Source organism: Orycteropus afer, unplaced genomic scaffold (assembly GCF_000298275.1).
Source record: "Orycteropus afer afer isolate SDZICR_OR568_19922 unplaced genomic scaffold, OryAfe1.0 scaffold00152, whole genome shotgun sequence".
NCBI classification, from domain to species: domain Eukaryota; kingdom Metazoa; phylum Chordata; class Mammalia; order Tubulidentata; family Orycteropodidae; genus Orycteropus; species Orycteropus afer.
Window position 1 is genome coordinate 7,888,318 of NW_006921739.1, and position 27,928 is coordinate 7,916,245.

A 27,928-nucleotide genomic window follows, 5' to 3' on the forward strand; every position below is an offset into this window, starting at 1 on the left:
GGGAGGGTAACAAGGGAAAGTGTTCAGTGCAGATCAGTGAGTAAGCACCAGCCCGCCCGTGGTTACCTTGCTCCCGGAGACCTGGTCCCTCTCGGGAGGGTAACAAGGGAGCCGTCTGAGCACTAGTGACTGGGTTTTACCCCTTTCTCCTGCTCTTCCGGCCTGCTACTCTTGAAGTCTTAAAAGATTGCAAACTTTTATTCAGTATAAAATCTTGTTGAGGTTTTTGACATTCACAATTTCCTAGGGACTATCGAAATCTTACATCCATATTTACAAATCTTCCCTTATCAGAACTGAATATAACACAAATACTATCTGTGATTAACTGATTTTTAGATTTCCCCATGCTTATGAAACTTCCTAAACTTCATCACATAGTCTGCTTCTGAGCTTGAGTAGTGTTGATCATGATCAAAGAAAATTCTTCGTTTTATGTAAAATAATGAGAAAATCACAAATAAAATTTGTGTGTGTTTGTTCTTGATCCCCCCCCAACTAACAGTAATAAGATATACTTGTTTTTTCTCAAATTTTCTTAACTAGTTGAGGTTTTGTTTTGTTTGTTTTTCTCATTTGTTATCCTATAAATGTAATGGCTCTTTATTTTTTTTTTTTAATGCATGTATAAAGTATATTACAATTACAATTCAGAGTACTCTTTTAACTCTTTTTTGCTTTTTTCCCCCATTATATCTTGTTTAGAAGCTATGTAAAAGTTATATTTGACCACTTATCTGCTTACATTTTCTTTCTTTTTTTTTTTTCTTTCCATAGGATCGGAAACTCCATGGTACAGCTCAGCAAATGCTTCAGGACAGCAAGACAAAAATAGAAGTCATAAGAATGCAGATTCTTCAGGCAGTCCAGACCAATGAATTGGCTTTTGATAATGGTGAAGGGATAGAGATAAATTGCAATTTTTCTTATTAATGTCATTGTCAGATAGGCATGTATTAAGATGGATATATGATGCTAGACAAATCTTATGTGGAGGAAGTAGTGGTTCCAAAATGAAGGGGGAGGAGGGGCATCATGTTTTTTGAATTTGAGTTTTACACTCTATACATGAGATGTATCTCTGCAAAACTTTGTTCCTCACATTCAAGAATTTATCAATCTAGAATATATTTCTTTTTTTAATGGATTTCAAACACTTTTTATTTATGCTTTATTTTTAAAAATGTTACCGTTTATTTGAGTATGGTTTTTTGTCTTGTTTTTTAAATTGCAGATGAAATCTTGATAGCTACTTGCTAAGGAATTAATAAGAGCTATTTCAGTCTTATAATGTTTCAGTATATGGATATATTAACTTATCTATGATTGTAATTTTTATTTTGATTTGTAATTTAGATTTATGATGGCTCAAATGGAAAGCTCTGAATTTCAACATTGTATCTGTTCAATACTGTTTCAGTGTTCATTGCTTGATGGACTTTTTATATTAGTGTCATAAGAATTCATTCGTTTTTTGTTACTTTTAATTACTACATATTAAAAAGTCAAATAAATGGTTCAATTAAGATTTTTCTCCCCCCTTCCCCCTTTCTCTAGCAAAACCTGTGATAAGTCCTCTTGAACTTCGTATGGAAGAATTAAGACATCATTTTAGGATAGAGTTTGCAGTAGCAGAAGGTGCAAAGAATGTGATGAAATTACTTGGTTCAGGAAAAGTAACAGACAGAAAAGCACTTTCAGAAGTAATTTAAAATAAATTTTTAACTTGTTTAATAAGCACATTTTTTAAAGAATATAATTATTTGAACAGTAACAATTATCTTTCCTGTTCAAGGCTCAAGCAAGATTTAATGAATCAAGTCAGAAACTGGACCTTTTAAAGTATTCATTAGAGCAAAGATTAAATGAGCTTCCCAGGAATCATCCCAAAAGCAGTATTATAATTGAGGAGCTTTCACTTGTTGCATCACCAACACTAAGTCCACGTCAAAGTGTGATATCTACCCAAAACCAATACAGTACACTATCTAAACCAGCGGCATTAACAGGTATGTAGCATGTGTTCCCATGGGATATTTTTTGTTTGTTTGTTTGTTTGTTTGTTTTTGAGCATTTCTGTCTATATCTGGTTCTGGTTTAATAAATGAGAAAGAAAAAGTGTACACAAGACAAAATTTACCATCTTAACCATTTTAAAGTCTATAATTCCATATCATTTAGTATGTTGTATCATTCAGTAAGTTGTATGACCATTATCACTCTCTAGTTCCAGAACATTTTCATAATCCCAAAAGGAAACCCTGTACCCATTCAGCAGTCATTCCCCATTTCTTTCTACCCCTAGCCACTTTCTAGCCCTAGCCACTAATCTGCTTTCTATTTCTATGGATTTGTCTATTTTGATATTTTAGATAAATGGAATCATATAGTATCTGGCCTTTTGTGTCTGATTTCCTTCACTTAGCATAGTGTTTTTACCCTTTAGCTTTTGTGAATAGTGCCTCCATGAGCATATGTCTGCAAGTTTTTCTTTGAACACCTGTTTTCAATTCTTTGGGATATATACATGGGAGTGGAATTTCTCGATCACAGGGTAAATTCTATTTAATGGTCAAAGAATCACCGAACTGGTTACATTATTTCACATTGTCAATACTAATGTTAGGAGGGTTCCAGCTTCTCCACACCCTAGTCAACACTTGCTATTCCCACCTGCCCACCCCACCACCCCCCAGTAAATTATAGTCATTGTAGTGAATGGTGTGAAAAGAGCCCTCCTGGCTCAATGGTTAAGGGCTCAGCTGCTAATGAAGAGGTCAGAAGTTCAAACCCTCTAGTGGCTCAGTAGGGAAAAAAGACCTAGCCATCTACTCCTGTAAAGATCACAGCCTAGGAAACCCTGTGGGGCAGTTCTACTCTGCCTTATGGTGTTATTATGAGTTCGAGTCGACTTCATGGCACCAACAATAGTGGGCTGTGAAACGATATCTCACTATATTTCATTTATTTGTTTGTTTATGGTTTGGGTGAAAGTCTACAGAGCAAATTAGTTTCCATTCAACAATTTATAAATGTTTTGTAACATTTGTTGCAATTCCCACAATGTAACAGCACTCTTCTCACTTCCTCCCTGTGTGGTTCTTTCCTGTCCCTTTCTGCCTTCTGAGCTTTGTTTTGGGCAAATGCTGCCCTTTTGGTCTCATATGGTTAATTGTTCTGAAGAGTATGTGCCTCACAAGCATTTTTGTTCACTTCATAGGCCCATATGTTGTTTGGCTGAAAGGTGGGTTTTGTTCCACCTTTGTGAAGGGTAAATAAGAGCAATAGTCTCAGCATTTCAACTAAACCAGAAAAATACCTAACCCACTGCTATTGTGTCTGTTCTGACTCATAGCAACCCCCATTGTGTTTCCAAGGCTATAAATCTTTTACAGAAATAGATTGCCTCATCTTCCTCCCACAGAGCAGCTGGTGGGTTTGAACCATCAACTTTCTGGTTAGCAGACAAGTACCTTACCCACTACACCACTGCAAAAAGGATAAGGAGGCCACATATTCTGACCTCCTGTTGTTGTTGTTGTTGTTATGTGCCCTCGAGTCGGCCCCGACTCATAGCGACCCCTCCTTGGGTTTCTGAGGCAGTATCACTACGGAAGTAGGAATGCCCAACCTTCCTCTGACCTCCTAGAACCCCACAAGAGGAAGACAGAATCGCCATTAATAGCCCAAGACCTATTCCTGCGAGGCCAGACATGCTGCCTCCCTCCAGCCCTTTCTCCAACCGTTCCTCCCAGAGCACCCACCACCTCTCTCTTGGATTCGATAATTCGCTGCAGTGGCCACACAGAGCTCACAGATTATGGAGTTTATTAGGGAAGCACCATAGGCTACAATTCAAGTTCAGGAAAAATGCTCAGTCTCTCTCCCAGCCCACCGTCCCTCAGCCAACAGTCTCTAACAGTCTCTTTTCCAGCAGTGCTGGTCCGTCAGTGTCTCACTCAGCAATGCGTGTCTCTTGCATCTCTTTTCCCAGGAGCACATGTCTCTTTCAGCAGCACATCTTCCTCAACCAGCAGTCAGAGAGCGTTCTGCCTCTAGGAGGCCTCCTTGTGAGCCTGGCAGAGTGGCCAAACCAACGAATCATAACAACAGAATTCTAAGCACCTGAGAATGAGCCTCCCATAACAGTACAACAGAAAAGCCCAGGTGGATAACATTTACAATCAGGAACTCCTCAGTTGCTCATTCCACCACTGAGTTTACAATGACTTACGGGTAGAAAAGCCATACTAAGTAATTTACTACACTGTAACCACCATAGCTACTTCAGGGGTTCCACTAGTCTCTATCAAACCAGCAAGTCTGGTGTTCTTTATGATTTTGAAATTTGTTCTACATTTTTCTCCCGTTCTGTCCAGAACCTTGTGTGGTCCTGATCAGAGTGATTGATAGTGGTAGCCAGGCACCATCTAGTTCTAGTCTCCAGGTAGTGGAGGCTGCAGTTCATGTGGTTCGTTAATCCTCTCGACTGATTGTTTCCTTGAGTCTCTGATTTTCTTCACTCTTCTTTGCTTTGGGTGGGGAGAGACCAACTGTTGCATCTTTGATGGCTGCTCATTAGCTTTCAAGACCCCAGTCACTACTCACCACAGTAAGACATAGAACATTATCTTTGTGAACATTGTGAACATTGCCCCAGTGTCCTCCAAGACTGGTCCTAAAGCTTCTAAGCTTTAAGACTCATTCCTTCAAGGTGTTTGGTTATGGCTAAGTTTTCGTAAGTTTGCTTCCTGTTTGCTCTATTATGTGAATGGATTTATTTGCTGCACCTGCAAATATGAAAGTAGAAATACCATACCCCCTGACAAGCCTGTATGTGCACATGTAGTCCTGTTCAGCTTACATATCTGCCTATGAATCCACTCATAGATTGTTGTTTATTGTTATGTTATTGCAGGATTGTGTATGTAATAGTATTTAACTTATAGTGTAACTCTTGTGCAACTCTGTCTTCTTTTGCCTTGGTCTTCCTGTGCTGTTCTCCCCCCTTACTGTATATTCACCCAAGTTAATGTGTCAATTCTAGTTAGAGATTTTCTTCCCTTCCCCCAACTCCCTTCCCTGGTAAACATCAAGGAATGTTTCTTTCTGTGTGTAAACATTTTCTTGACTTTTCATGGTAGGGGTCTCATACAGTATTTGTCTTTTAGTGTTTGAATTATTTCGCTCAGCCCACTATCCTCCAGGTTCATCCATATTGTGAGATGTTTGGCTGATTCATCATTGTTCTTTAACATTGTGTAGTATTCTATCATGTGTATATACCATTGTTTGTTTATCCATTCATTCAGTGATACACACTTAGGTTGTTTATATCTTTTTGCTATTGTAAATAATGCTGCAGTGAACATGGACATGCATATACTCACTTCGGTTTTGATTTGCATTTCCCTGACTAATGATGTTGGACAGCTTTCATATGGTTACCGGCCATTTGTATATCTTCTTTGGAGATATGTCTGTTCAAGTCCTTTGTTCATGTTTTAATTGGATTGCTTGTCTTTTTGTTGTTTGGCTGTAACTGTTGTTTATACATTCTGACCTTATCAGATACGTAATTTTTAAAAGGACTGTTGTGATCTATTAGGGTTTTCACTGGCTTAATTTCCTTTATTGTTTTATTCCCCGCCCCCCCCCCCACTGGCTGAATTTCTAATGTAGATTGCTATGCATTTCTCCTTAGTCCTTTATTTAAGTCTTTGATTCACTTTTAGTTAATTTTTATATTATAATGTGAGGTAGAGGTCCATCTTCATTCTTTTGAATGTAGCTGTCTAATTGTCCCTTCGCTACTTGTTGAAGAGACTATTCTTTCTTCTTTGAATGCTTTTGCCACCCTTGTCAAAAACCATTAACCCGTGACGTATAAGTTTCTTACTAGATTCTCAGTTCTATTCCATTTATCTATATGCCTATCCTTGTGCCAGCACCACATTGTTTTGATTATTGTTGCTTTGTAGTAAGTTTTAAAATTGGGAAGCGTGAATTTCCAACTTTGCTCTTCTTTTTGAAAATTATTTTGACTGTTACTTTGACTTACTTACAAATTATTTTGACTGACTTTGCAATTTGGTAAGGAATTTTAGGCCTGGCTTTTCAATCAATGTCTGTAAAATACTGGGATTTTTCATAGGGATTACATTGAATCTGTAGATCACTTTGGGAAGAACTGCCATCTTAATGACATTAAGTCTTGCAATCCATGAACACAAGATTTCTTTCCATTTATATAAAGCCAAACTCACTGCCATCAAATTGATTCCAACTCATAGTGACCACCATTGGGTTTCCAAGGCAGTAAATCTTTATGGAAATAGACTGCCCCATCTTTCTTCCACATAGCAGTGGTGGGTTTGAACCACTGACCTTTTGGTTAGCAGCCAAATAGCTTAACCACTACACCACCAGAGCTCCTTTTCCATTTATATAGATCTTCTTTAATGTCTTTTAGCAGTGTTTTATAGCTTTATATGTATGAGTCTTACATGCCTTTGTGATATAACTGTAAAGGGAATTGTTTTCTTAATTTTCTTCAGATTGTTTATTTCTAAACCACACAAAACTAAACCTGTTGCCACCAAGTCCATTCTGACTTATAATGACCCTGTTAGGGTAGAACTGCCTTATGGTATTTCCAAGGCTGTAACCTTTAAAGAATCAGACTGCCACATCTTCCTCCTGTGGAGCAGCTAGTGGATTCAAACTGCTGCGTTTTAGTTAGCAGCCAAGTGCTTAAGCAGTACACCACAGGGCTCCTTGTTTATTGGTGGAATATAGAAATACAACTAATTTTGGGGTCTTGATCTTGTATCCTTCAACCTGGCTAAATTAATCTGTTAGCTCCAATTAAGGGGTGTGTGTGTGTGTGTGTGTGTGTGGCTTCAGTAATATTTTCTGTATGTAAGATTACTGTAGGAGCTCTGGCAGTGTAGTGGCTAAGGCACTTGACTGCTAACCAGAAGGCTGGTGGTTCAAACCCACCAGCCACTCTCGGAAGGAAGATGGGGCAATCTACTTCCGTAGTGATACTGCCTTGGAATCCCAAGGAGGGGTCGCTATGAGTCGGGTCCGACTCAAGGGCACATAACAACAACAACAACAAGGTTACTGTGTTACCTCAAAAGGGAAATACTTATACTTTTTCCTTTCTAGTTGAAAGGCTTTTTTTTTTCCTTGCCAAATTGCAATGGTAAGAACTTCCGGTACAGTATTGACTGGAAGTCACTAAAGCATGCATACTTGTCTTGTTCCTGATCTTAGGAGGAAAGCTTTCATTCTTTCATCATTGAATATTATGACAGCTGTGGAGTTTTTTAGATGCCCTTTATCAGATTGAAGAAGTTCCTTTCTATTTCTAGTTTGAGTGTTTTTATCATGAAGGGTGTTGGGTTTGTTAAATGCTTATTTTACATCAATTGAAATAAACATGTGGTTCTTTTCCTTTGTTCTATCAGTGTGTGTTATTACATAGGTTGATTTTCTAATGTTGAACCACCTTTTCATTCCCAGGGTAAATCCCAATTGGTTATGTTGTATAATCTTTTTATATATTGCTAGACTCTGTTTGCTAGGGTTTTTTTTTTTTTTTAGAATTTTTGCTTCTATATTTATAGGGGATGTTGCTCTCTAGTTTTGATGTTTGTCTGGCTTTGGTGTCTTATAGAATGAGGTGGTAAGTATTCGTGTTCCTTCTATATTTTGGAAAACTTTGAGAAGAATTTGTGTTTTGATTATTCTTTAAATGTTTGTTGTCATTAGAGCCGTTTGGGTCATGGATTTTCTTTCTTGAGATGTTTTTGATTGCAAATTTAATCTCTTTATCTGTTATGTGACTTCAATGGTCATTCAGCAGTAGAATTCTTGGCTTTCATGCACAGCCACCACTCATATATCATTTGAGGCTTGCATGCTGCTAAACAGGTTTTAGCAGCACTTCCAGACTAAGAAGACTAGGCAGAAATGCCTAGCAATCTACATCTGAAATTCAGCCAGTGAAAACCCTATGGATCGCAACAGTCCATTTCACAGCCAATCATGAGAATGGCACAGGATTTTGCAGTATTTTGCTCCATTGTGCATGATGCCATCATGAATTTGGGGCTGACTTGATGCAGCTAACAACAGCAGCAGTCTGTTATATATCTATTCAAAGTTTTTATTTCTTCTTGAGAGTATTTTGGTTGGTTGTGTGTTCCTGTGATTTTGTCTGTTTCATCTAGATTAGATTATCTGATTTGTTGGTGAACAATTCTTCATAATATGTTCTTAAAATCCTTTGTATTTCTATAAGAGCAGTTGTAATGTCCCCACTTTCATTTTAGATTTTAGAAATCTAAGTTTTCTCTTTTTCTTAGTCAGTCTACATGATGGTTTATCTACTTTATTTTTTTAAAAATCATTTTTAAAAATCAACTTTTGCTTTGGTTGTTCTGTTCATATTCTGTTCTCTACTCACTTCTCTCCCTTCTAACCTTTATTATTTTCTTCCTTCTGATAGCTTTGAATTTAGTTTACTCCACCTTATCTAGTTCCTAAAGTTATAAAGTTCAATTCTTGATTTGAGAATTTTTTTTTTATGTAAGCCTTTCCAGCTAAACATTTCCCTCTTAACACTGTTTTCATTGCATATCTTAAGTTTTGATATGTTTTCATTTTCCTTCACCTCAAACTATTTTCTAGTATTCTTTGTGATTTTAGTTAAAAGAATGTTTTGTGGAATTTCTATGTATTTGTGACTTTTCTAAATTTCCTTCTGCTGTTGATTTCTAATTTCATCTCATTGTGGTCAGAGAAGATACTTTGTATAATTTCAGGCCTTTTAAACCTATTGAGACTTACTTTGTGGCTTAGCATATGATCTGTAGTATACAGTATTCCATATTCTCTTTTGTTTGATGAAGTGTTGCTTTGTATGTGGATTAATAGTGTTGTTCAAGTCATCTATTTCCTTATTTATCTTCTGTCTAGATTGTTGTTGTTATGTGCCATCGAGTCAGACCTGACTCATAGCAACCTCTCTTTGGGTTTCCGAGGCAATATCACTACAGAAGTAGATTGCCCCATCTTCCTTCCGAGGAGTGACTGGTGGGTTTAAACCGCCAGCCTTCTGGTTAGCAGTCAAGTGCCTTAGGCACTATGCCACCAGACCTCCTTCTAGATGGTATACCCATTATGGTAGGTGGAGTATTGAAGTCTCCAGCTATTGTTGTAGAACTGTATTTCTCCCTTCAATTCTGTCTATTTTTCTTCATATATTCTGGAGCTCTCTCATTTGGTCATTATATGACTGTTACATCATCTGAATGCATTCACACTTTTATCATTATATCCTTCCTTGTCTCTTATAACAGATTCTGACTTAAACTCAATTTTGTCTAATACCAGCATCAGTGCCCCAACTTCCCTTTTGGTTACTATTTGCATTGAATAATTTTTTTTACAGTCTTCCACTTTCAACCTATTTGTATTTTTGGGTCTAAAAATGAGTCTATTATGTATAGCATATAGTTGGCTCATGTTATTATCCATTCTGCTAATCTGTACCTTTGATTTTTATTTCAGGTAACTATTGATAAGGAAGGACTTACTTTGACCATTTTGCTATTTTCTTTCTACAAATCTGTCCCCTCTTCCTGCCCTTGAATTCCTCTGATACAACTTCCTTTGGATCTGTTGATATTTTTTTTCAGGATGCTTTTAAGTCCTTGTTTTCTGTATATTTTTAATGATTTTCTTAGTGGTTACTCTGATGATTACAATTAACATCCTATATATTTGTAAGAATCTATTTTGTATTGTTACCAACTTATCTTTAGTTGTTGTTGTTGTTCTTAGGTGCCATTGAGTCATCTCTGACTCGTATTGACCCTATGTACAACAGAATGAAACACTGCCCGGTCCTGTGCTAGTGTCACAATCCTTGCTATACCCAAACACATCATTGGAGCCACTGTGTCAGTCCATCTCGTTGAGGGACTTCTCCTTTTTTGTAAACCCTCCACTTTGCCAAGCATGATATCCTTCTCCAGGGAATTACCTCTTCTGACAACATGACCAAAGTAGGTGAGACAAAGTCTGATATTCTTGCTTCCAAGGAGCATTCTGGCTGCATTTCTTCCAGGACAGATCTGTTAGTTCTTTTGGCAGTCCATGTGAGGTGTAGTAAATTACATAATACGACTTTTCTAGCCATGAGTCTTGGTAAACTCATGGTAGAATTTGCTGTGAACAACTGAGTAGCTCCTGATTGCTAAAGTTACCCACCTGTGGTATTTCTGTTGAACCAGCACAAAGTAATATTCTGGGAAGTTTGCTCTCTATCAGGTGTATAGAATTTTGCTGTTGGGATTGGTTAGTGGTCACTGCCAGGCTCAAAAGGAGCCTTTCTAGAGACAAAAGAAGTCTCTCTTGACTGCTAGCTGAGAGACACATGTAGTCTGGTGCTTCCCTAATAAATCCCATAATCTGTGAGTTCTGTGTGGCCACTGCAGCGAATTATCAAACCCAGTAGAGAGGTGGTGGGTGCTGCAGGAGGAACAGTTGGTGTTAGGGTTGGTGAAAGGGCTGGAGGGAGGCAGCATGTCTGGCCTCTCAGGGGTAGGCCTTGGGCTACTGATGGTTATTCTCTCTTCCTCTTGTGTGGTTAGAGGAGGTCAGAAGATGTGGCCTCCCTGCCTCTTTGGCATCATGGTACTTTCAAAGTTCTTTGCCAACACCACAACTCAAAAAAAAAAAAAAAAAAAAAAAGCATCAACTCTTCTTTGGTCTTCCTTATTCATTGTCCAGCTTTCACATGCATATGAGGCGATTGAAAATACCATGGCTTGGGTTAGGCACATTTTTATCTTCAAAGAAGTCTTTTGCAGTAGATTTGCCCAGGGCAATACATCTTCTGATATTTTGACTGCTGCTTCCATTGTTGTTGACTGTGGAACCAAGTAATATGAAATCTTTAACAACTTCAATCTTTTCTCCATTTATCATAATGCTGCTTTTTGGTCCAGAAGTGAAGTATAAACCATACTGCAGACTGTAGTCTTTACTCTTCATCAGTAAGTGCTTCAGGTCATCCTCTTTCAGCAATTAAAGTTGTGTCATCTGCATATCACAAGTTGTGAATGAGTCTTCCTCCAATCCTGATGCCACACTCTTCTTCATATAGGCCAGCTTCTCAGATTATTTGCTCAGCATATAGATTGAGTAAGTATGATGGAAGGATACAACCCTGACACACTCCCTTGCTGATTTTAAACCATACAGTATCCCTTTGTTCTATTCAAACAACAGCCTCCTTGTCTATGTGTAGATTCACATTCTTCTCAATGTTATCCATAACTTATTATGATCCACACAATTGAATGTTTTTGCATAGTTAATGAAACATAAGTAAACATCTTTCTGGTATTCTTTGCTTTCGGTCAAGATCCATCTAACATCAGCAATGATATTCCTCATCCCACGTCCTCTTCTGAATCCAGCTTTCATTTTTGGAGTTTTCTGTCAAAATACTACTGCAGCTATTTTTAATTATCTTCAGCAAGATTTTACTTGCATGGGATATTAATTATTTTGTTCAATAATTTCCACATTCTGTGGTGTTACCTTTCTTTGGAATGGGTACAAATACGGATTTCTTCTAGTCAGTTGGCCAGGTAGCTGTCTTCCAGATTTCTTGTCATAGATGAATGAGTGCCTCCAGTGCAGCATCCGTTTGTTGAAACATCTCAGTGGGTATTCTGTCACTTCCTGGAGCCTTGTTTTTTCCCAATTCCTTCAGTGCAGCTTTGATTTCTTCCTTCAATATCATTTATTCTTGATCATATGCCACCTCCTGAAATGGATGAACATTAACCAATTCTTTGTGGTACAGTGACTCTGTGTATTCTTTCTATCTTCTTTTGATGTTTCCTGCATCATTTAATATATTGCGCATGTTGTTGTTGTTGTTATGTGCCATGGAGCCGGACCCTACTCACAGTGACCCCTCCTTGAGTTTCCGAAGTGGTATCACTATGGAAGTAGATTGCGCAACCTTCCTTCTGAAGGAGTGCCTTGTGGGTTTGAACTGCCAACCTTCTGGTTAGCAGTCAAGTGCCTTAGGCACTATGCTACCAGAGCTCCTATATTGCCCATAGAATCTCTCAATATTGCAACCTGAAGCTTGAATTTTTTTTTCAGATCTTTCAGCTTGAGAAATGCTGAACATCTTCTTCTCTTTTGATTTTGTAACTCCAGGTCATTGCACACTTCATTATGATAATTGACTTTGTCTTCTCGAGCTGATCTTTGAAATCTTCTGTTTAGCTCTTTTATCGTATCATTTCCTCCATTTGCTTTAGCTAGTCTTCATTAAAGAGCAAGTTTCTGAGTTTCCTCTGACATCAATTTTGGTCTTTGTTTCCTTTTTAATGAACTTTTGTTTTCTTCATGTATGATGTTCTTGATGTCATCTCACAATTTGTCTGGTTTTTGGTCATTGGTGTTCAATACATCAAATCTGTTCTTTAGATGGTCTCTAAATTTAGGTGGGATGTAATCAAGGTCATATTTTCTCTCTCGTGGACTTGTTTTAATTGTCTTCAGCTTCAACTTGAACTTGCATATGAGCAGTTGATAGTCTGTTCCACCAGTCAGCTCCTAACTTTGTTTTGGCTGAAGATACTTTCTCCATTGCCTCTTTCCACAAATGTTGTTGATCTGATTCCTGTGTTTTCCATCTGACAAAGTCCATGTGTATAGCCACCATTTATGTTGTTAAAAAGGGTATTTACAATGAGTAAGTCACTGGTTTTGCAAAATTCTATCATGCGATCTCCATTGTCATTTCTATCACCAAGGCCATATTTTCCAACTACTGGTGATTCTTCTTTGTTTCCAACTTTTGCATCCCAATCACCAGTAATAATTATCATATCTTGATTGCATGTTTGGTCAATTTCAGGCTGCAGAAGTTGGTAAAATCTTCAGTTTCCTCATCTTTGGCTTTGATGGTTGGTGCATAAATTTGAATAGTAGTAGTATTAACTGGTCTTCCTTGAGGGTGTATGGATATTATCCTATCACTGACAGTGTTGTACTTCAGGATAGATCTTGAAACTCTTTGTGACAATGAATGCCGTGCCATTTCTCTTCAATTTGCCATTCCTGGGTTAGTAGATCATATGGTTGTCTGATTCAAAATGGCCAAAACCAGCCCATTTCAGCTCACTAATGCCTAGGATATCGATCTTTATGCGTTACATTTCATTTTTGACGATTTCCAGTTTTCCTAGATTCATACTTTGTACCTTCCATGTTCCTATTATTAATGGATGTTTGCAGCTGTTTCTTGTCTTTTTGAGTTGTGTCACATCAGTAAAGGGAGGTCCCAAAAGCTTTACTCCATCCATATCATTAAGGTCGACTCTACTCTGAGGAGGCAGCTCCTTCCCAGTAGTATTTTGAGTGCCTTTTGACCTGAGGGACTCATCTTCTTTCATGATATCAGACAGTGTTTCACTGCTATTCTTAAGGTTTTCACTGGCCAATTCTTTGAGAAGTGGATCTCCCCTTCCTTCTTTGTAGTATTTCTTAGTCTGGAAGCTCCAGTGAAACCTCTCCACCATGGGTGACCCTGCTGGTATTTGAAATACCAGTGGCATAGCCTCCAGGCTCACAGCAGCAAACAAGCCACCCTAGTATGACAAACTGATAGACAAGTAGTGACTATCTTTAATAGCCTAGCCTATAACAATTCTGTTTCTATGTACTGCACACACCCTTTTCTAGTTGTGATTTGGGTGAAAGTTACAGAACAAATTCATTTTTCATACTGTAGTTCATACACATTTTGTTTCATGACATTGACTGCAACCCCCGTAATGTAACAACTTTCTTTCCACTTCATCTCTGTGGTTACCTTTTCCCTGTGTCCTTCCTATTCATTCCTGCCCTCTGAGCTATCATCCTATACAAATGCTGCCCTTCTGATCTTCCATGGTTGATTGTTCTAAGGAGTTACCTACCTGGTGTAATTTTTCACCTTGTAAACTTGTCTGTTATTTGCCTGGAAGCCAGGGAGTGAGTTCAGTTCCAGGCCCAAAGGGTGACTAGGTGCCATAGTCTCTGGGGCTTCACCAGTCTCTATCAGAGCAGGAGGCCTATCTTTTTTTACAATTTTGATTTTGTTTTACATTTTTCTCCCACTCTATCCAGGATCTCCTTTTTTGATCCCAGAGTGGCTAATAGTGGTAGCCAGGTATCATCTAGTTCTTCTGGTCTCAGCATCTGTAGGCTGAGGTTTCTGTAGTCCTAAAGTCCCTTGTTTCTTCATTCTTCTTTGCTCCAAAGAGAGACCAGATGTTGCATCTTAGATGGCTGCTCATAAGTTTTTAAGATTCCAGTCACTACTCACCAAAGTAGGATGTAGAATTGTGTTTTTCTGTATTGAGTTTGATGTCTGCTAAAACCATGGTCCCAAGCCTGTGGGCCTATTGACTCACTCCCTCAAGGTGTTTGGCAGTGGTCTAAGAAGTTATCATAACTTTGCCCTCTGTTAGCTCTGTCATATATAGGGACATTTCTTATAGTACATACAAATATGTATGTAGAAATATTGTATGCCAAACTTATATATAGTCATGGGTATATTCCCTTTTGCCTATCTGATCATTTAGCCTATCTGTGTATCCATCTGTAGATTAATGTTTGTTATTATTGATAATCCATTATTGTGCATGTAAGTGTTTTTCTTTGATGACTATATCTCTTGTGCACCTCTCTGTGTCTTCCTTTTCCTTAGTGTTACTGTGCTAGTCATTCACTTTTGGCATATTGCCTTTCCCTTCACCCAAAACAATACTTGTCTCTTACCTATCTAGCAGTTTTCCCTCCCCTCCCCTCCCATCCCTGATAACCAACAAAGAAACTTTCCTTCCAATTGTAAACTTTTTCTTGACTTTCTTCTATAGTGGACTCGTAAAATATTTGTCCTTCTGTAATTGACTTATTTCAGTCATCATAATGTCCTCTAAGTTCATCCACTTTATGAGGTGTTTTGAAGGTTGTTCATTATTCTTTAGTGTTGCACAGTATTCCATTGTGTGTATATACCATAGTTTGGTTATCCATTCATCCATTGATGGGCACTTAGATTCTTTCCATCTCTTTGCTATTGTGATTAGTGCTACAGTGAATGTGGGTGTGCACATATCTATTCCTGTCCTGATTCTCACTTCTTTAGGATATATACCTACTAGTGGGATTGCTGGATCAAACGATATTTCTATTTCCAACTTTTTAAGGAAGCGACATGCTGTTTTCCACTCTCCACACACCTTTTCTATTGCTGTCACACACATTGCTTGTCCTTTAACATAGACTTATAATTGTTGTTTTATATCTTTGTCTTTAAATCATACAGGAAGTGAAAATGAGCCAAAATCAGAACTGATTGTTGTATTTACCTGTATAGTTAGTTTTACAAGTATTCATTATTTTTTTGTATGATTTCAGGTTACTGTCTAGTGTCCTTTTCATTTTAATCTGAAAGACTCTCTGTAGCATTTTTTGTAGGCAGGTCTATGGTAACAGTCTCCCTTAACTTTTGTTTACTTAGGGAAATATCTTAGTTTTTCTCTCAGTTTTGAAAGATAGTTTTGCCACATGCAGAATTCTTATTTGACAATTCTTTTCCTTTTAGCACTTTAAAAATGTCCTTTCTGATCTCCTTGGTTTCTGAAGATAAATCAGCTGTTAATCTTATTAAGCATCTGTTGTACACACTGAAATCACTTCTGTTTTTCTGCTTACAAGATTAGCTTTGGCTTTCCACCATTTGATTATAGTGAATCTCTTTACGTTTATCCTACTTGGATTTATTTATCTTCTTGGATGTTTTGATTTAAGGTTTTCATCAAATGTGTAAAGTTTTTTAATGTTACTTCTTCAGATATTCTCTTTCTTGGACTTACAATATGCATGTTGGTATACTTTCTACTCTTCAGATTGGTTAATTTCAATATACTTATCTTTAATTTTGCTATTTCTTTCTTCTGCCTGCTCAAGTCTACTGTTGGATCCCTTTAGTAAACTTTATTTCAGTTATTTTACTTTTCAACTCAAGAATTTCTATTTGCTTCCTTCTTATAATTTGTATATCTTTATTCAGCTTCTCTTTCGTTGAGACTTTTTTCTCTTATTTCCTTTACTTAATTCTTGAAATCAGAGCCTTCCCTTCCCTAGCATTTGTTGTTGCTGCTTATTGTAGGTTGTAGCTTTGTTGTTGTTGTTTTTAGTGACTTTTCTAAACTATTTTTGTAAAAACTTTATTATTTTGTGTGTATGGAAACAGATGTCTCTATTTTGTTAGCTTAGTGGTCAGCTAGTGATTTGATAATGATATCCTTAAATACCTGGAAACAGAAAAATAAAAGGTTGCTAAATCTTTGTAGCTAGACTTGTTTGTATATTAGGGCATGCCTTCAGCACTCACCTAGGCAGATTCTACCTGTCTTACCCCTTCATTTCCTGCTTACAAAGAGCTTGAAGGTCAGCCAGAGGTGAAAGCTTAGTCTTCTCAGGCCTTTTCCACGAATGATCCTGTCCTGGACTTGGATGTAGCTTTCTCAATTTCCAGGAATATATGGAAATTTTTAATACCCTTATTTCCCAAAGTATCTCACTCCTCAGCTTTTCCTCCAACGCTTTTTGGCATGCTATTTTCCCCAACTGATACCATTTTTTCCAGGTTGCAACAGCTTGTTCATTTGCCTTTAAATGTTTATTACAAACACGTCCTCCTTCTCCCCCTACATACACTTTGCTGTTTCTCTGCCATGAAAGATTTCCTAGTTAGGCAAAATAAATGCAAACCATTTGCATTAGTCCTTTAGGGAGCCCCCAAATAGCTCAAAACAGACAGTCAGAATTCTTTGAGGAAAAGTTTGCTCTGCTCTCTCTGGCCATCAGGAACATACGTTGAAAATGCAAGCAGCTATCATCAAAACTGCTACTGAGCCAGTGACAGTGGTGAGGGTAAGGCAAGGGTAAATTAAAATGCCTCAAAGATTTCATACCACGGATCATTCTCTTTCCTCTGATTGCATATATGCTTTATTGATGTAATGTTTTACTTATCATTCAAGGTTCTGATAAACTTGATTTTGACAGTTTTGCCTGCTTTTTCTCAGTTTCTAAAGGGTTGCTATGAGTCAGAATCAACTCAATGGCAGTGGGTTTGGTTTTTTTGGATTTGGAGAGACCACCTTTGAGTTTTCTACTCTGCTTGTAGTTTTATACATTCCTTTTTCTCTGCCATCACCCACAGAAGCTTTATGTTCCATGTGAATATTTTGGTTTCATAGACTACCCATACCTCCAAAATTCTTAAATTGTCTTATCAATATTAATATTAGTAAGGGCTTTACCTTAATGTTATTTAATATTTTAAAACTATGAAAATGTTCCTCAGTATTGCATAGCATACTATTATATCTTTGTAACTTTGTGTATCATTAATCATCTTTATACTCTGATAAATTTCTACAATAAAACTTGAAAAGACAAATTAACATTTAAGTTTATTATTTCCACTATTTAGGATCTGTTTAGATTTACATTTCCCGAATTGAATTCCTAAATCTGAGGCACCTTGGGATACCAAAGTGAATTCACAGGGCACAGCAGGATTTATCATTGTATTTTTTTTTTCTTACATTTCTACTTTAAGGGAAACAGCATTGCTCCACATCTGACCATCACCATTTAAACCATTACCTCAAGGTAGTTTCAGTTTCAACATTAGATGGAGCTACATCTTTTTGATAATGTCATATTTATGAAGCAGAGTTTCCTTTGTTGTGTTAAAAATAAATACCAAGTAAAAATCGGTGTGGAGCAGGATATTAGGGTAGTAAGTAGTATCCAATGTGATTCTAAAGTTTGAGAAGTTTTATAGTGCCCAGTGAACACAGGTATCCCATTAGGAAGTAATTATGTTTATTAAAAATGAAATAAAAAATCTAGTTTTACTTTCAATTTATGTGTATAATTTTTTTCAAATGACTATTAAGTTGTTAGAATATGAATACTTAAGATGTTTGAGTCTAATTATTTAATAAACAGAACTTTTTGGTACATCTTTTGGCCTCGGAACACCATGAAAAGGTATTGAGACATTAGGGCAGCATGAATTGAGACAGTTTGAGATGCTCTGGTCTAAACCTTCTATACAGTGATGTGATACCTGTTTACCATCCCAGCTGCATCTTTTGTGACTCTTTCCATGAATCTCCTATCACAATTAAATAGATTTGTGCAGAGTGCCTTTCCTACCTTATTTCATGTAGTGGTGGTGGTGGTGTTATTTGCCATCAGCTGGACAATATATTTAATGCCTTAATACTTATCGTCTTACTGTGTGTGCGTGTGTATGTATATATACACATATGTGTATACACATATATTTTTTTAAAAATGTTGCCATCAAGTCAGTTCTGACTCATAACAACCCCTACTGGGTTTCCAAGGCTGTAAACCTTTAAAGAAGTAGATTGCCTCATCTTCTTTCCATGGAGCAGCTGGTGGGTCTGAACCATAAACCTTCTTGTTAGCAGCCAAATGTCTTACCCACTATGCCACCACAGCTCCTATACATGTTGTTGTTGTTATGTACATATATAATCTTTATAGTTTTTTTTTTTAATCAAAACTGTAGATTTCTGAAAAAACAAATTTCTCATCTACTTATGTAATCCTAACTCCTAGCACATTCTTCGTAAGCACAGGGCATTTTTCACGTTTACAGGCACTTGGAAAATGTTATTTGATGATTAAGCAGAGACTTGATTTTATACTTACTGTCTAAACTTTACCCCATGATGGTTCTATGATGAGCATATTGTTGACACTCAAGAAGTTCTGAGTGATATGTTGATTAAAATGATTGTTAAATATTTGGAAATTCATAATATTTCAAGAAAAATTATGAAGCTGCATTGTAGAAACTCAACTGATATGATTGGATTGTTAGGGGTTTTTTTTTTCCCCTTTTCTATTCTGATCTTCTTCCCCCAACTCCTGCATTTTAGTTTATTTAGTTCTCTCTCCCTGTTCTTCATTCCCTTACTGAATTTTACTTAAAGGAACGTAAATCATCAGCCTAAAAGAAAATATAATTCTTAAGACAGTTTAGTTTAAAAAAAAAAAACTTTAAGCTTCAACTGGGGCTTAGACTGAATTTGTAGTGACTAGGAAGAGGTATAATTTTCATGTTAATAAAAGGTTAGAATAATGAATGATTACCATGGATAAATTGCAGGAGCTTTAACTGCCCTGAGTTTTTCACTACGTTCCATTATTTGTGATGTCACCTATAGTTCAGTTTTTTTGTAGTTAACATGATGGTGATACTGGATTCTGTACGTCTGTTGCTACTTTGCCATAAAGTATAATTAAATTTTTTGTTCCACATTTTTAGAAATTTACTAGTTTTCATTAAATAGAATTTCTTCAGTATTAAAAATGTTAGTTATGCCAAGATGGAATACTGAGTTAGTATAAAGGATATAAAAGAATTTTTCTAGATTGTTTAAAAAAATTGATATACTTATTCTAATGGATATGTAGCCACTACTTATGAATACAAACATATACTCCTTGAATATGCTTGTTTTAAAATTTTCACATTATGGGTGATGAAATTAAAAATGTAATCTTAAGCTATTTCTAATATGGTTGTGTTATATGCAATTGCAGTTGTGGCATCTCATAAAAGAAACTTCTGGATGTTTAATAAAGATCTTAAATCCCTCCAGAGGTTTTCTGTTGTTTTTTTCCCCCCTAAATGAAAGCAGGTGTTGAATATTGTCATGTCCAAATATATTGGAATTACTAAAATATTTAATAAGCTACGTGGGTTTGAAGTAGTAGCCAGATGTTTTCAGTTTCCCCAAGATGACTTTTAGAACTGAGCATTTACAGTAGAAATCAACCAACTTTGGCAGTGTAACAAAAAATAAGAAAAATATAAACCACATTGACACAGTAAGTTTTTCTTTCTGAACTAAAGAAAAAAAGATATCCAATATACACCTACTCCTCACTTAACTATATCATTATCAAACTTACCCCATTTATGACAATAGTAGAAAATCTCCTTTCTGACTACTTTGTGCATTAATGACGTGCATTTGGCAGTAATAAATGCCAGGTTGTGAGGCAAGAGTAATGCTAGATATGATTGTTAAGGTATGTCTCAATTTGGCTGGGCCATGATTCTCAGTGATTTGGCAGTTGTGTAAAGTAATTTGGCAGGTATATAATAATGTATTTTGACAGTTATGCAGTGGTATAATTTGGCAGTTATGTAATGATGTAGTTATTCTGTTTTGTGATCTGATATGGTCATCTTCCATTTTTGCATAACACCAATTTTAACCTAACGACATGGTCTTTGGAACCTAACCATGTCGGTAAGTGAGGAGTGGGTATATTTAATTTGTCTTCTCATTTTACAGTGAGGTAAGGTTTTCATCACCTAACAGAACTTAAGAGTGAGGCTTTTTTTCTCTATCTTTAACAGCTTTATTAAAGTATAATTTACATACCATACAATTCAACCATTTTAAGTACACAGTTTTTTTTGTTTTTAGAATTTTTAATTTTACCACCATAATTAAAATCTAGGTTTTTAAACTGTTTTATTAAGGTATAATGAACATATAATAAACTACACATTTTAAAGTGTATAACTTGAAAAATTTTGTCATGTTTAAAGCTGTGAAATTATCAAGACAGTCAAGATAATGAATCTCTCCATCATCTCCAAGAGTGTTCTTGTGTGCTTCTTTATAATCCTCCTTTCTTTCCGGTGCTTCCCCATCTCCCTTCTCCTATCCAGCTGTTACCAGGTTATTGCTGACTTGTTTCTGTCACTACATACTAGTTCACATTTTGGAGAATTTTAGATTAATGGAGTCATACAGTATATACTATTATGTTTCAGAGAGAACAGTTAGTGACTGGTAGTTTGAATCTACCCAGTGGAGTCTTGGAAGAGAGCCCTGGTGATCTACTTCCACAAAATCAGCCACTGAAAGCTGTAGAGTACAGTTGTGCTCTGACACACATTTAGTCACCATGAGTTGGAATCAGTTCAATGGGAACTGGTTTACTTGTTTAGTATTCTATTAAGTGCATATACCACAATTTGTTTATTCATTTACCTGTGATATCCATGTTGGTGTTTCCATTTTTTGGCCATTTCAAATAAAGCCACTGTAAACATGCTTTCAGTTCACTTGGTTAAATACCTAGGAGTAGTATGACTGGATTGTATGGTATATTTAATTATTTTTGAAAACTACCAAATGATTTTCCAAAGTGATTGTACCATTTTACGTTTCCACCAGCAGTGTATGAGTGTTTCAGTTGCTTCACATCCTAACCAGCATTTGCATGGTCTTTTTAGTTTTAGAAACAACACTATATGTGTAGTGGTATCTTGTTGTGGTTTTAATTTTCACTTACTAATGATTTTGAGCATCTTTTTATGTGCCTATTTGCAATCCATGTATCTTCTTTAGTGGAGTGTATGCTCAGATCATTTGCCCATTTTTTTATCAGGGTATCTTCTTTCTATTGAATTTGGGAGATTTTTATATATTTTAGATGAAAGTCCTTAAATAGATAAATGATTTATAAATATTTTCTCTCAGTCTTTGACATCTCTTTTCATTTTTTAAAATAGTATCTCCGAAGAGTTTTTAATTTGATTTAGTCCAATTTATCACTTACTTTGTTTTATGGATTGTGCTTTGAGTATCGTATCTAAGAAGTCTTTGTCTAAACCAAGCTCACAAATTTTCCCCTATATTTTATTCTAGAAGTTTTACAGGTTTATGCTTTCCATTTAGATCCATTTTGAGTTAAAAAAAAAAAAAATTATATGGATCAGAGTTCATTTTTCTCATGGATCCAGTTGTCCGACAACATTTGTTGAAAAGACTATCCTTTGAATTACCTTTATATCTTTGTTGAAAACTAGTCTAAAAGAGTCTAATTTGAATTCCTGGACACCATTCTCTTCCATTGAATTATTTGCCCATCTTGATACCAATACTACAGTGTCCTGATAGTCATAGTTTTATGATAAATCTTATAATATGCTACTGTTAGTCCTACAAAACTCTATTTGGCTACTCTAGGTCTTTTGTATTTCCATAAGCATTTCTGTCACTTCTTTAAAAAAAATAGCCTTCTGTATCATTCATTGGGATTGTGTTGAATCTGTAGATCCTTTTGGGAAGATTCCCTAACAATATTGAATCTTCTAGCCCATGAAGACTGTAGATCTTTCCATTTATTTAGGTTACCTGTAATTTCTCACCAATGCTTGAAATAGTTGTTGAAATCTTCAGCTATAATTATGCATATGTCTGTTTTTCATTGACGTTTTATCAGTATTTGCTCTACGTACTTTGAGGCTCTGTTAGTTGCATAAACATTTAAGCTTTTTGTGTCCTCTTGATGAGTTATCCGTTTATCGTGAAGTGGCTCTTTCCTTAGTAGTATTCTTTGCTCTGAAATCTTTGTCAGTTATTAATATAGCCACTCAGTCTTTTTTGATTTGTGTTAGCATGACATATTTTTTTCTTTTCCTTTGCTTTTAATTTATTTTATGCTATTTGACCCCTCTATTCTTTAATTCCCTTCTTTTTCTGCTTCAATATCTCCTACAAAGTTGCAGTCAAAGTGCTGCTAGAACCACAGTCCCATCTGAAGGTTTGACTGGGAAAGGGCCTGCTTCCAAGCTCAGTCATATGATTGTTTGTAAGATTCAATTCCTCTCTTTGACTGAGTGTCTCAGTTCTTCACTGGCAACTGATTGGAAAGTGTCCTCAATTCCTTGCTATGTGGAACCTTTCTGCTTACTTCATGAGAGCAAGCATATAAGGAGTGAGTACTAGAAGATGTAAATTGTAAGCTAATCAGAAACCATCACTTTTTCTATGTTATACATGTTAGATATAAGTACCTAGTCTGTAATAAAAGGGAGGGGATTATACAATACAAAGAAGTGAGGATCAGTGGAAAACATCAGAAGCTCTGTACCACAAATATTTTTTATGATTCCATTTTTTTTTTTTTTCATTTTAGTGCTTCTTTTAGGTTTTAATAGTATACATATTCAGCTTACCATAGTTCACTTTCATGTGATATTGCACCACTTCCCATATAGCATAAAGAACAAAACCCACTGACACTGAGTCCATTAGTACTCATAGCAACCCTACAGGACAAAGTAAAACTGCTCCATTGGACTTCCAAGGCTACTAGTAGTATTTAATCTTTATGGAAGCACTGCCATATATTCTCATGGGTCAGCTGGTGGGTTCCAACCACTGAACCTTTTGGTTAGCAGCTGAGTATTTTAACCACTGTGCCACCAGAGCTCCTATATTTAGCATAAGAACTTCATAATAATGTAATTTCATTTCTCTCCTCCTGGCTATTATGCTACTCTTGACATATATTTCACTTCTACATGTTATAAACTCTACAATTGATTGATTTGATACTGCTGTATTTAAACAGTCAGTTCCCTTTAAAAGAGATTTAAATACTAAGAAAAAATTCTTTCATATTAACCCCTGTAGTTATGATTTCTGGTCCTCTTCATTCCTTTGTATAGATCTATATTTCCATCTGGGGTCATTTTTTATTTTCCTGTCTTGAGGACCTAACTTAACATTTCTTGTATTGTGGGTTAGATGAGGAGGAATTCTTTTCTCACTTTTATGTTGAAACATCTTCATTTTCAAAAGATACATTTAGTTGGTTTAGAAATCTAGGGTCATGATTTTTTTGTGTGTGTTTTCTGGCACCACTGCCCCACCCCCGGCAACCTAGTACTTTGAAGATGTTGCTCCTCTGTCTTCTTGCGTGCATTATTTCCAGTGAGGAATATACTGTCATCTTAATGTTTTGTATGCAACATCTATCTTTTTTCTCTGGCTGCTTTTAAGATTTCCTCTTCACCACTGGATTTGAGAAATACTACAATGTGCTTTAGTGTGGTTTACTTACATTTATTTTTCTTGGTGTTTATTGAACTTGGATGTATGTGTTTCATCAGCAAATGTGGACAATTTTCAGCCTTTTTTTTAAAATATGTTTTCTTTTCCTTATTTGTTCAGCTCTTCATCAGAGACTTCAGCTATACACATACTAGACCACTTGGCAGTTAAGCTTACGGTTCACATAGGCACTGTTCTTCCCCCTCTCTGCCCCCCATAAGCCTTTCCTTTCTGTCTTCCATTTTTGGTTATATTATTGTTGTGTCTTCAAGTTCACTGACATTTTTATTTTGCAGTATTTAATCTGCCACTAGAGCCCTGGTGGCACAGTGGTTAAGTGCTAAGCCAAAGGTTGGCAGTTTGAACCCACCAGCCTCTCCATGGGAGAAAGATGTAGCATCAGCTTCCATAAAGATTTACAGCCTTGAAAACCATATGGGGCAGTTCTACTCTGTCCTGTAGGGTCACTATGAGTTGGAATTGACCGAAGGGCAACAGGTTTTGTTTTTTTTTTTCTAATTTGCTCCCAATCTGTGGGTGTTTGTTTCTTTTAAATATCAAACATTGTAGTTTTCATCTCTAAAAGTTTGGTTTAGATCCTTTTTATATCTTCCATGCCTCAACTTTTTGAACAAGTGGATCGCCATTATAACCATTTTAATGTCCTTATCTCCCAACTCTTAACATTTATATCAGTTCTAGATTTTTATTTATTTATTTTTTTCCTTATTATGGGTTGAATTTTTCTGCTTCTTTACTTGCCAGTTATCATAGGCAGAATTCTAAGATTGACCCCTGGAGGCCCTCATTCTTTATAATTCCTTCCCCTGTAAATTTGATGGGTCATCACTCCTGTGATTATGTTACTTGACAAGAGGGATTTTGTAGATATAATTACTACTCAGTTAACTTTGACTTCATCAAAAGGACATTTATCTAGGTGGGCCAAATCTAATCACACAAGCTCTTTAAAAGCAGAGAGCTTTCTCTGGCTGGTGGCAGAAGGCAAAGTCAAAAAATTTGAACTACCATTGCTAGCTGGACAGTGGCAAGGGGCACAGGATAAAGAATTCAGGTGTTCTCTTGAAACTCACAACAGCTCGTGGGTGTCAGCCAGTAAGGAAATGGGGATTTCCCCTCCCTGCATTGTATCCAGGAAACTCAAGACAGTAATCTAGGACAGTTTTAGGGCTCATCCCATCTCTCACGTTTCACTGTTTGGTATCACTTGATGTCCAATATTTTTAAAACTGATTTTTTTAATATTTTGTCTAATTTTTTAGTTGTTTCAGTAGGGAAGGTACATCTAGTCATTTTTACTGATTCTTGGTTAGAAACTGAAGTCCTTCAGTTATTTTTAAATAATTTAAAATTTTAAATAAAATTACATTTTAATAATTTAATAGAACAGACCTTATCAGAAAATGTTCTTCCTAAAGTATTATGCTTTTGCACTATCTTTATTTTAAATATGGAAACACCATTTGTTATTTGTAGTACACCAAATCTAGCCCAAATTATGACAAAGCCATATCCCCAGCTAGGCTAACTCAGTTTCTTATTTTCATATGAACACCTTTAGAGCTTATATGTCTAAGGAAATTGTCGTTATTTTGTCCTTACATAACTATTACCTAAGACACTTGCCTGCTAACCAGACGGCTGGCGGTTCAAACCCACCAGCCACTCCTCGAAAGGAAGGTTGGGCAATCCCACTTCCGTAGTGATACTGCCTCGGAAACCCAAGGAGGGGTCGCTATGAGTTGGGTTTGACTCAACGGCACATAACAACAACAACAACACAACAACATAATTTATTTGATTAAATGAACTATTAGAATGAAAAGATGTCATTTTACATGTCAAATAGAAAAGAACTCAAATTTATTTATACAAAGAAGAACCCTATAAGGTCCTTTTCTTTGTAAACTATGTAAGTAGTAAGAGAACTGTTATTCACATAGTCGTTTTTCCTTGTTTCTAATTTCTTTATGTTTATTGCAACATATTATTTCACTTTAATTTTCCCCCATCACAGGCTCTAGCCATATGATTCTGTAATTCTTCCATGTAATTAATAGAAACAAGTATTCATGTCACAAGAAGTTTATATAATTTGTTGTGTTTTGTGCACTAGAGACAGTTCTTTAAGAAGTACTATTCATTTCCATAATGTTTTTTATAATTGCCTTAATTATGAGTTTTCAGTGGGTTTCTCTAGTTATAACAAAAGAAGTGATGGTTGCCTCACAATTCCTCTGGGAGAATAGTTTTTATTTTTGTTGTTGTTATGTGCCTTTAGGAGGTGTTTTTTTTGTTGTTGTTGTTTTAAATGATAGGTTAGCAGACACATAATTCTATATATTAAGAATTGATGTTCTTACTTGATATTTGTTTATGCTAACAGGTACTCTGGAAGTTCGTCTTATGGGCTGCCAAGATATCCTAGAGAATGTCCCTGGACGATCAAAAGCGACATCAGTTGCACTACCTGGCTGGAGTCCAAGTGAAACCAGATCATCGTTCATGAGCAGAACAAGTAAAAGTAAAAGTGGAAGTAGTCGAAATCTCCTAAAAACAGATGACTTGTCCAGTTCAGTAACCAAATTTTTTAAATTATATAACAAATTTGAGGGCCTATATAAGAGACTTAGCATTGGGAACAGAGAAAAATGGGAAGAGTCGAAGTTAGACAAAAAATTTTAAAATTATGATTCCCACAGTTTTAACTTTAAAATTTAAAAGTTATAATGACAGGAAAACAAAAAAGCAATAAAATTTATTTTACTGAAAATATATTGGAAAACTAAATGACATCAAGCATTAATTCTTATAAAAGAATGAAATATTCAGCATCAATCTTTGTGACAGATGAAAGGTGGTATACACAGAGGCTATGAGATGTGTACTTCTTGTAGAAACACTTCTTGATTCTTTGAATGGTTTTGAAATACTTCCTAGCTAACATTAAAATTTTGATAATACCAGTACTAACCAGTAGACCAATCATGTTTACTGGGATAGCAGCCTAATATCCCAGTAATACCTTAAAGGAACCCAAGGTGACGGGATATGTGAAGTTTACAGTAAAATACAAGAGGGTCACAAAGCCTGGGGTCTTAAAAGCTTTCGAGTGGCCATCTAAGATGCAGCTAATGGTCTCCTTTCATCTGAAGTGAAAAAGAGTGAAGAAAACCAAGGGCATTTGGAAATAATCAGCCCTAGGATATGATGGATTTCAAGACTGGAAGAACTAGATGGTGCCCAGTTACCAATACCAACCACTCAGGAAGGGATCAAAACTGGAGGTCTATGGAGTGGGAGGAAAAATGTGGAACAAAATTCAAAAACACAATAACGACCAGAATTACTGGTCAGATGGAGTCTGGTGGGACCCCCAAAACTATAGCCCTGGGATACACTTTGGGCCTGGGATAAGACTCACTCCCAAGGGCTGGCTCTTAGCCCAACAGTGGTAAGACTTAAAACACCCAACCCAGGGCAATGTACCCACCTGCTCTACAGAAATACACCCTTTGGAGCAATCGCCATGGGGCATCAGAGGGGCAGAATTCACATTGAGGGAAAGCTGGACAGGCAGGAGTGCGTAACTAAGGGCACAGGCATGGAGAGGTCACAAGGAAAGGAGAGAAGGAGAGTAGGTTAAAATTGGGGATGGCAATTGAGAAGTAAAACCAAATGTATATGACCTTTTGAATGTAAATAGTGCTCTGTAAATTTGCACGCAAAACACACACAAAAAAAAAAATACCCAAAAAAAGAGCAACAAAGAACTTTGAGGGCCCACTAAAATATAATTACAGATTATGATATAAATGTGTAACTTGGGA

The 27,928-nt window shown here is 36.3% G+C and overlaps 1 protein-coding gene across 1 annotated transcript in view; it reads left to right on the forward strand.

Moving 5' to 3' along the window:
- Nucleotides 1–27,928, forward strand: part of PKN2 (protein kinase N2) — a 245,382-nt gene that overhangs the window by 178,474 nt on the left and 38,980 nt on the right. The window contains 4 exon segments of the mRNA XM_042781698.1: nt 778–895; nt 1,558–1,703; nt 1,796–2,009; nt 26,485–26,670. Coding sequence (XP_042637632.1) covers nt 778–895; nt 1,558–1,703; nt 1,796–2,009; nt 26,485–26,670 — 664 coding nt within the window.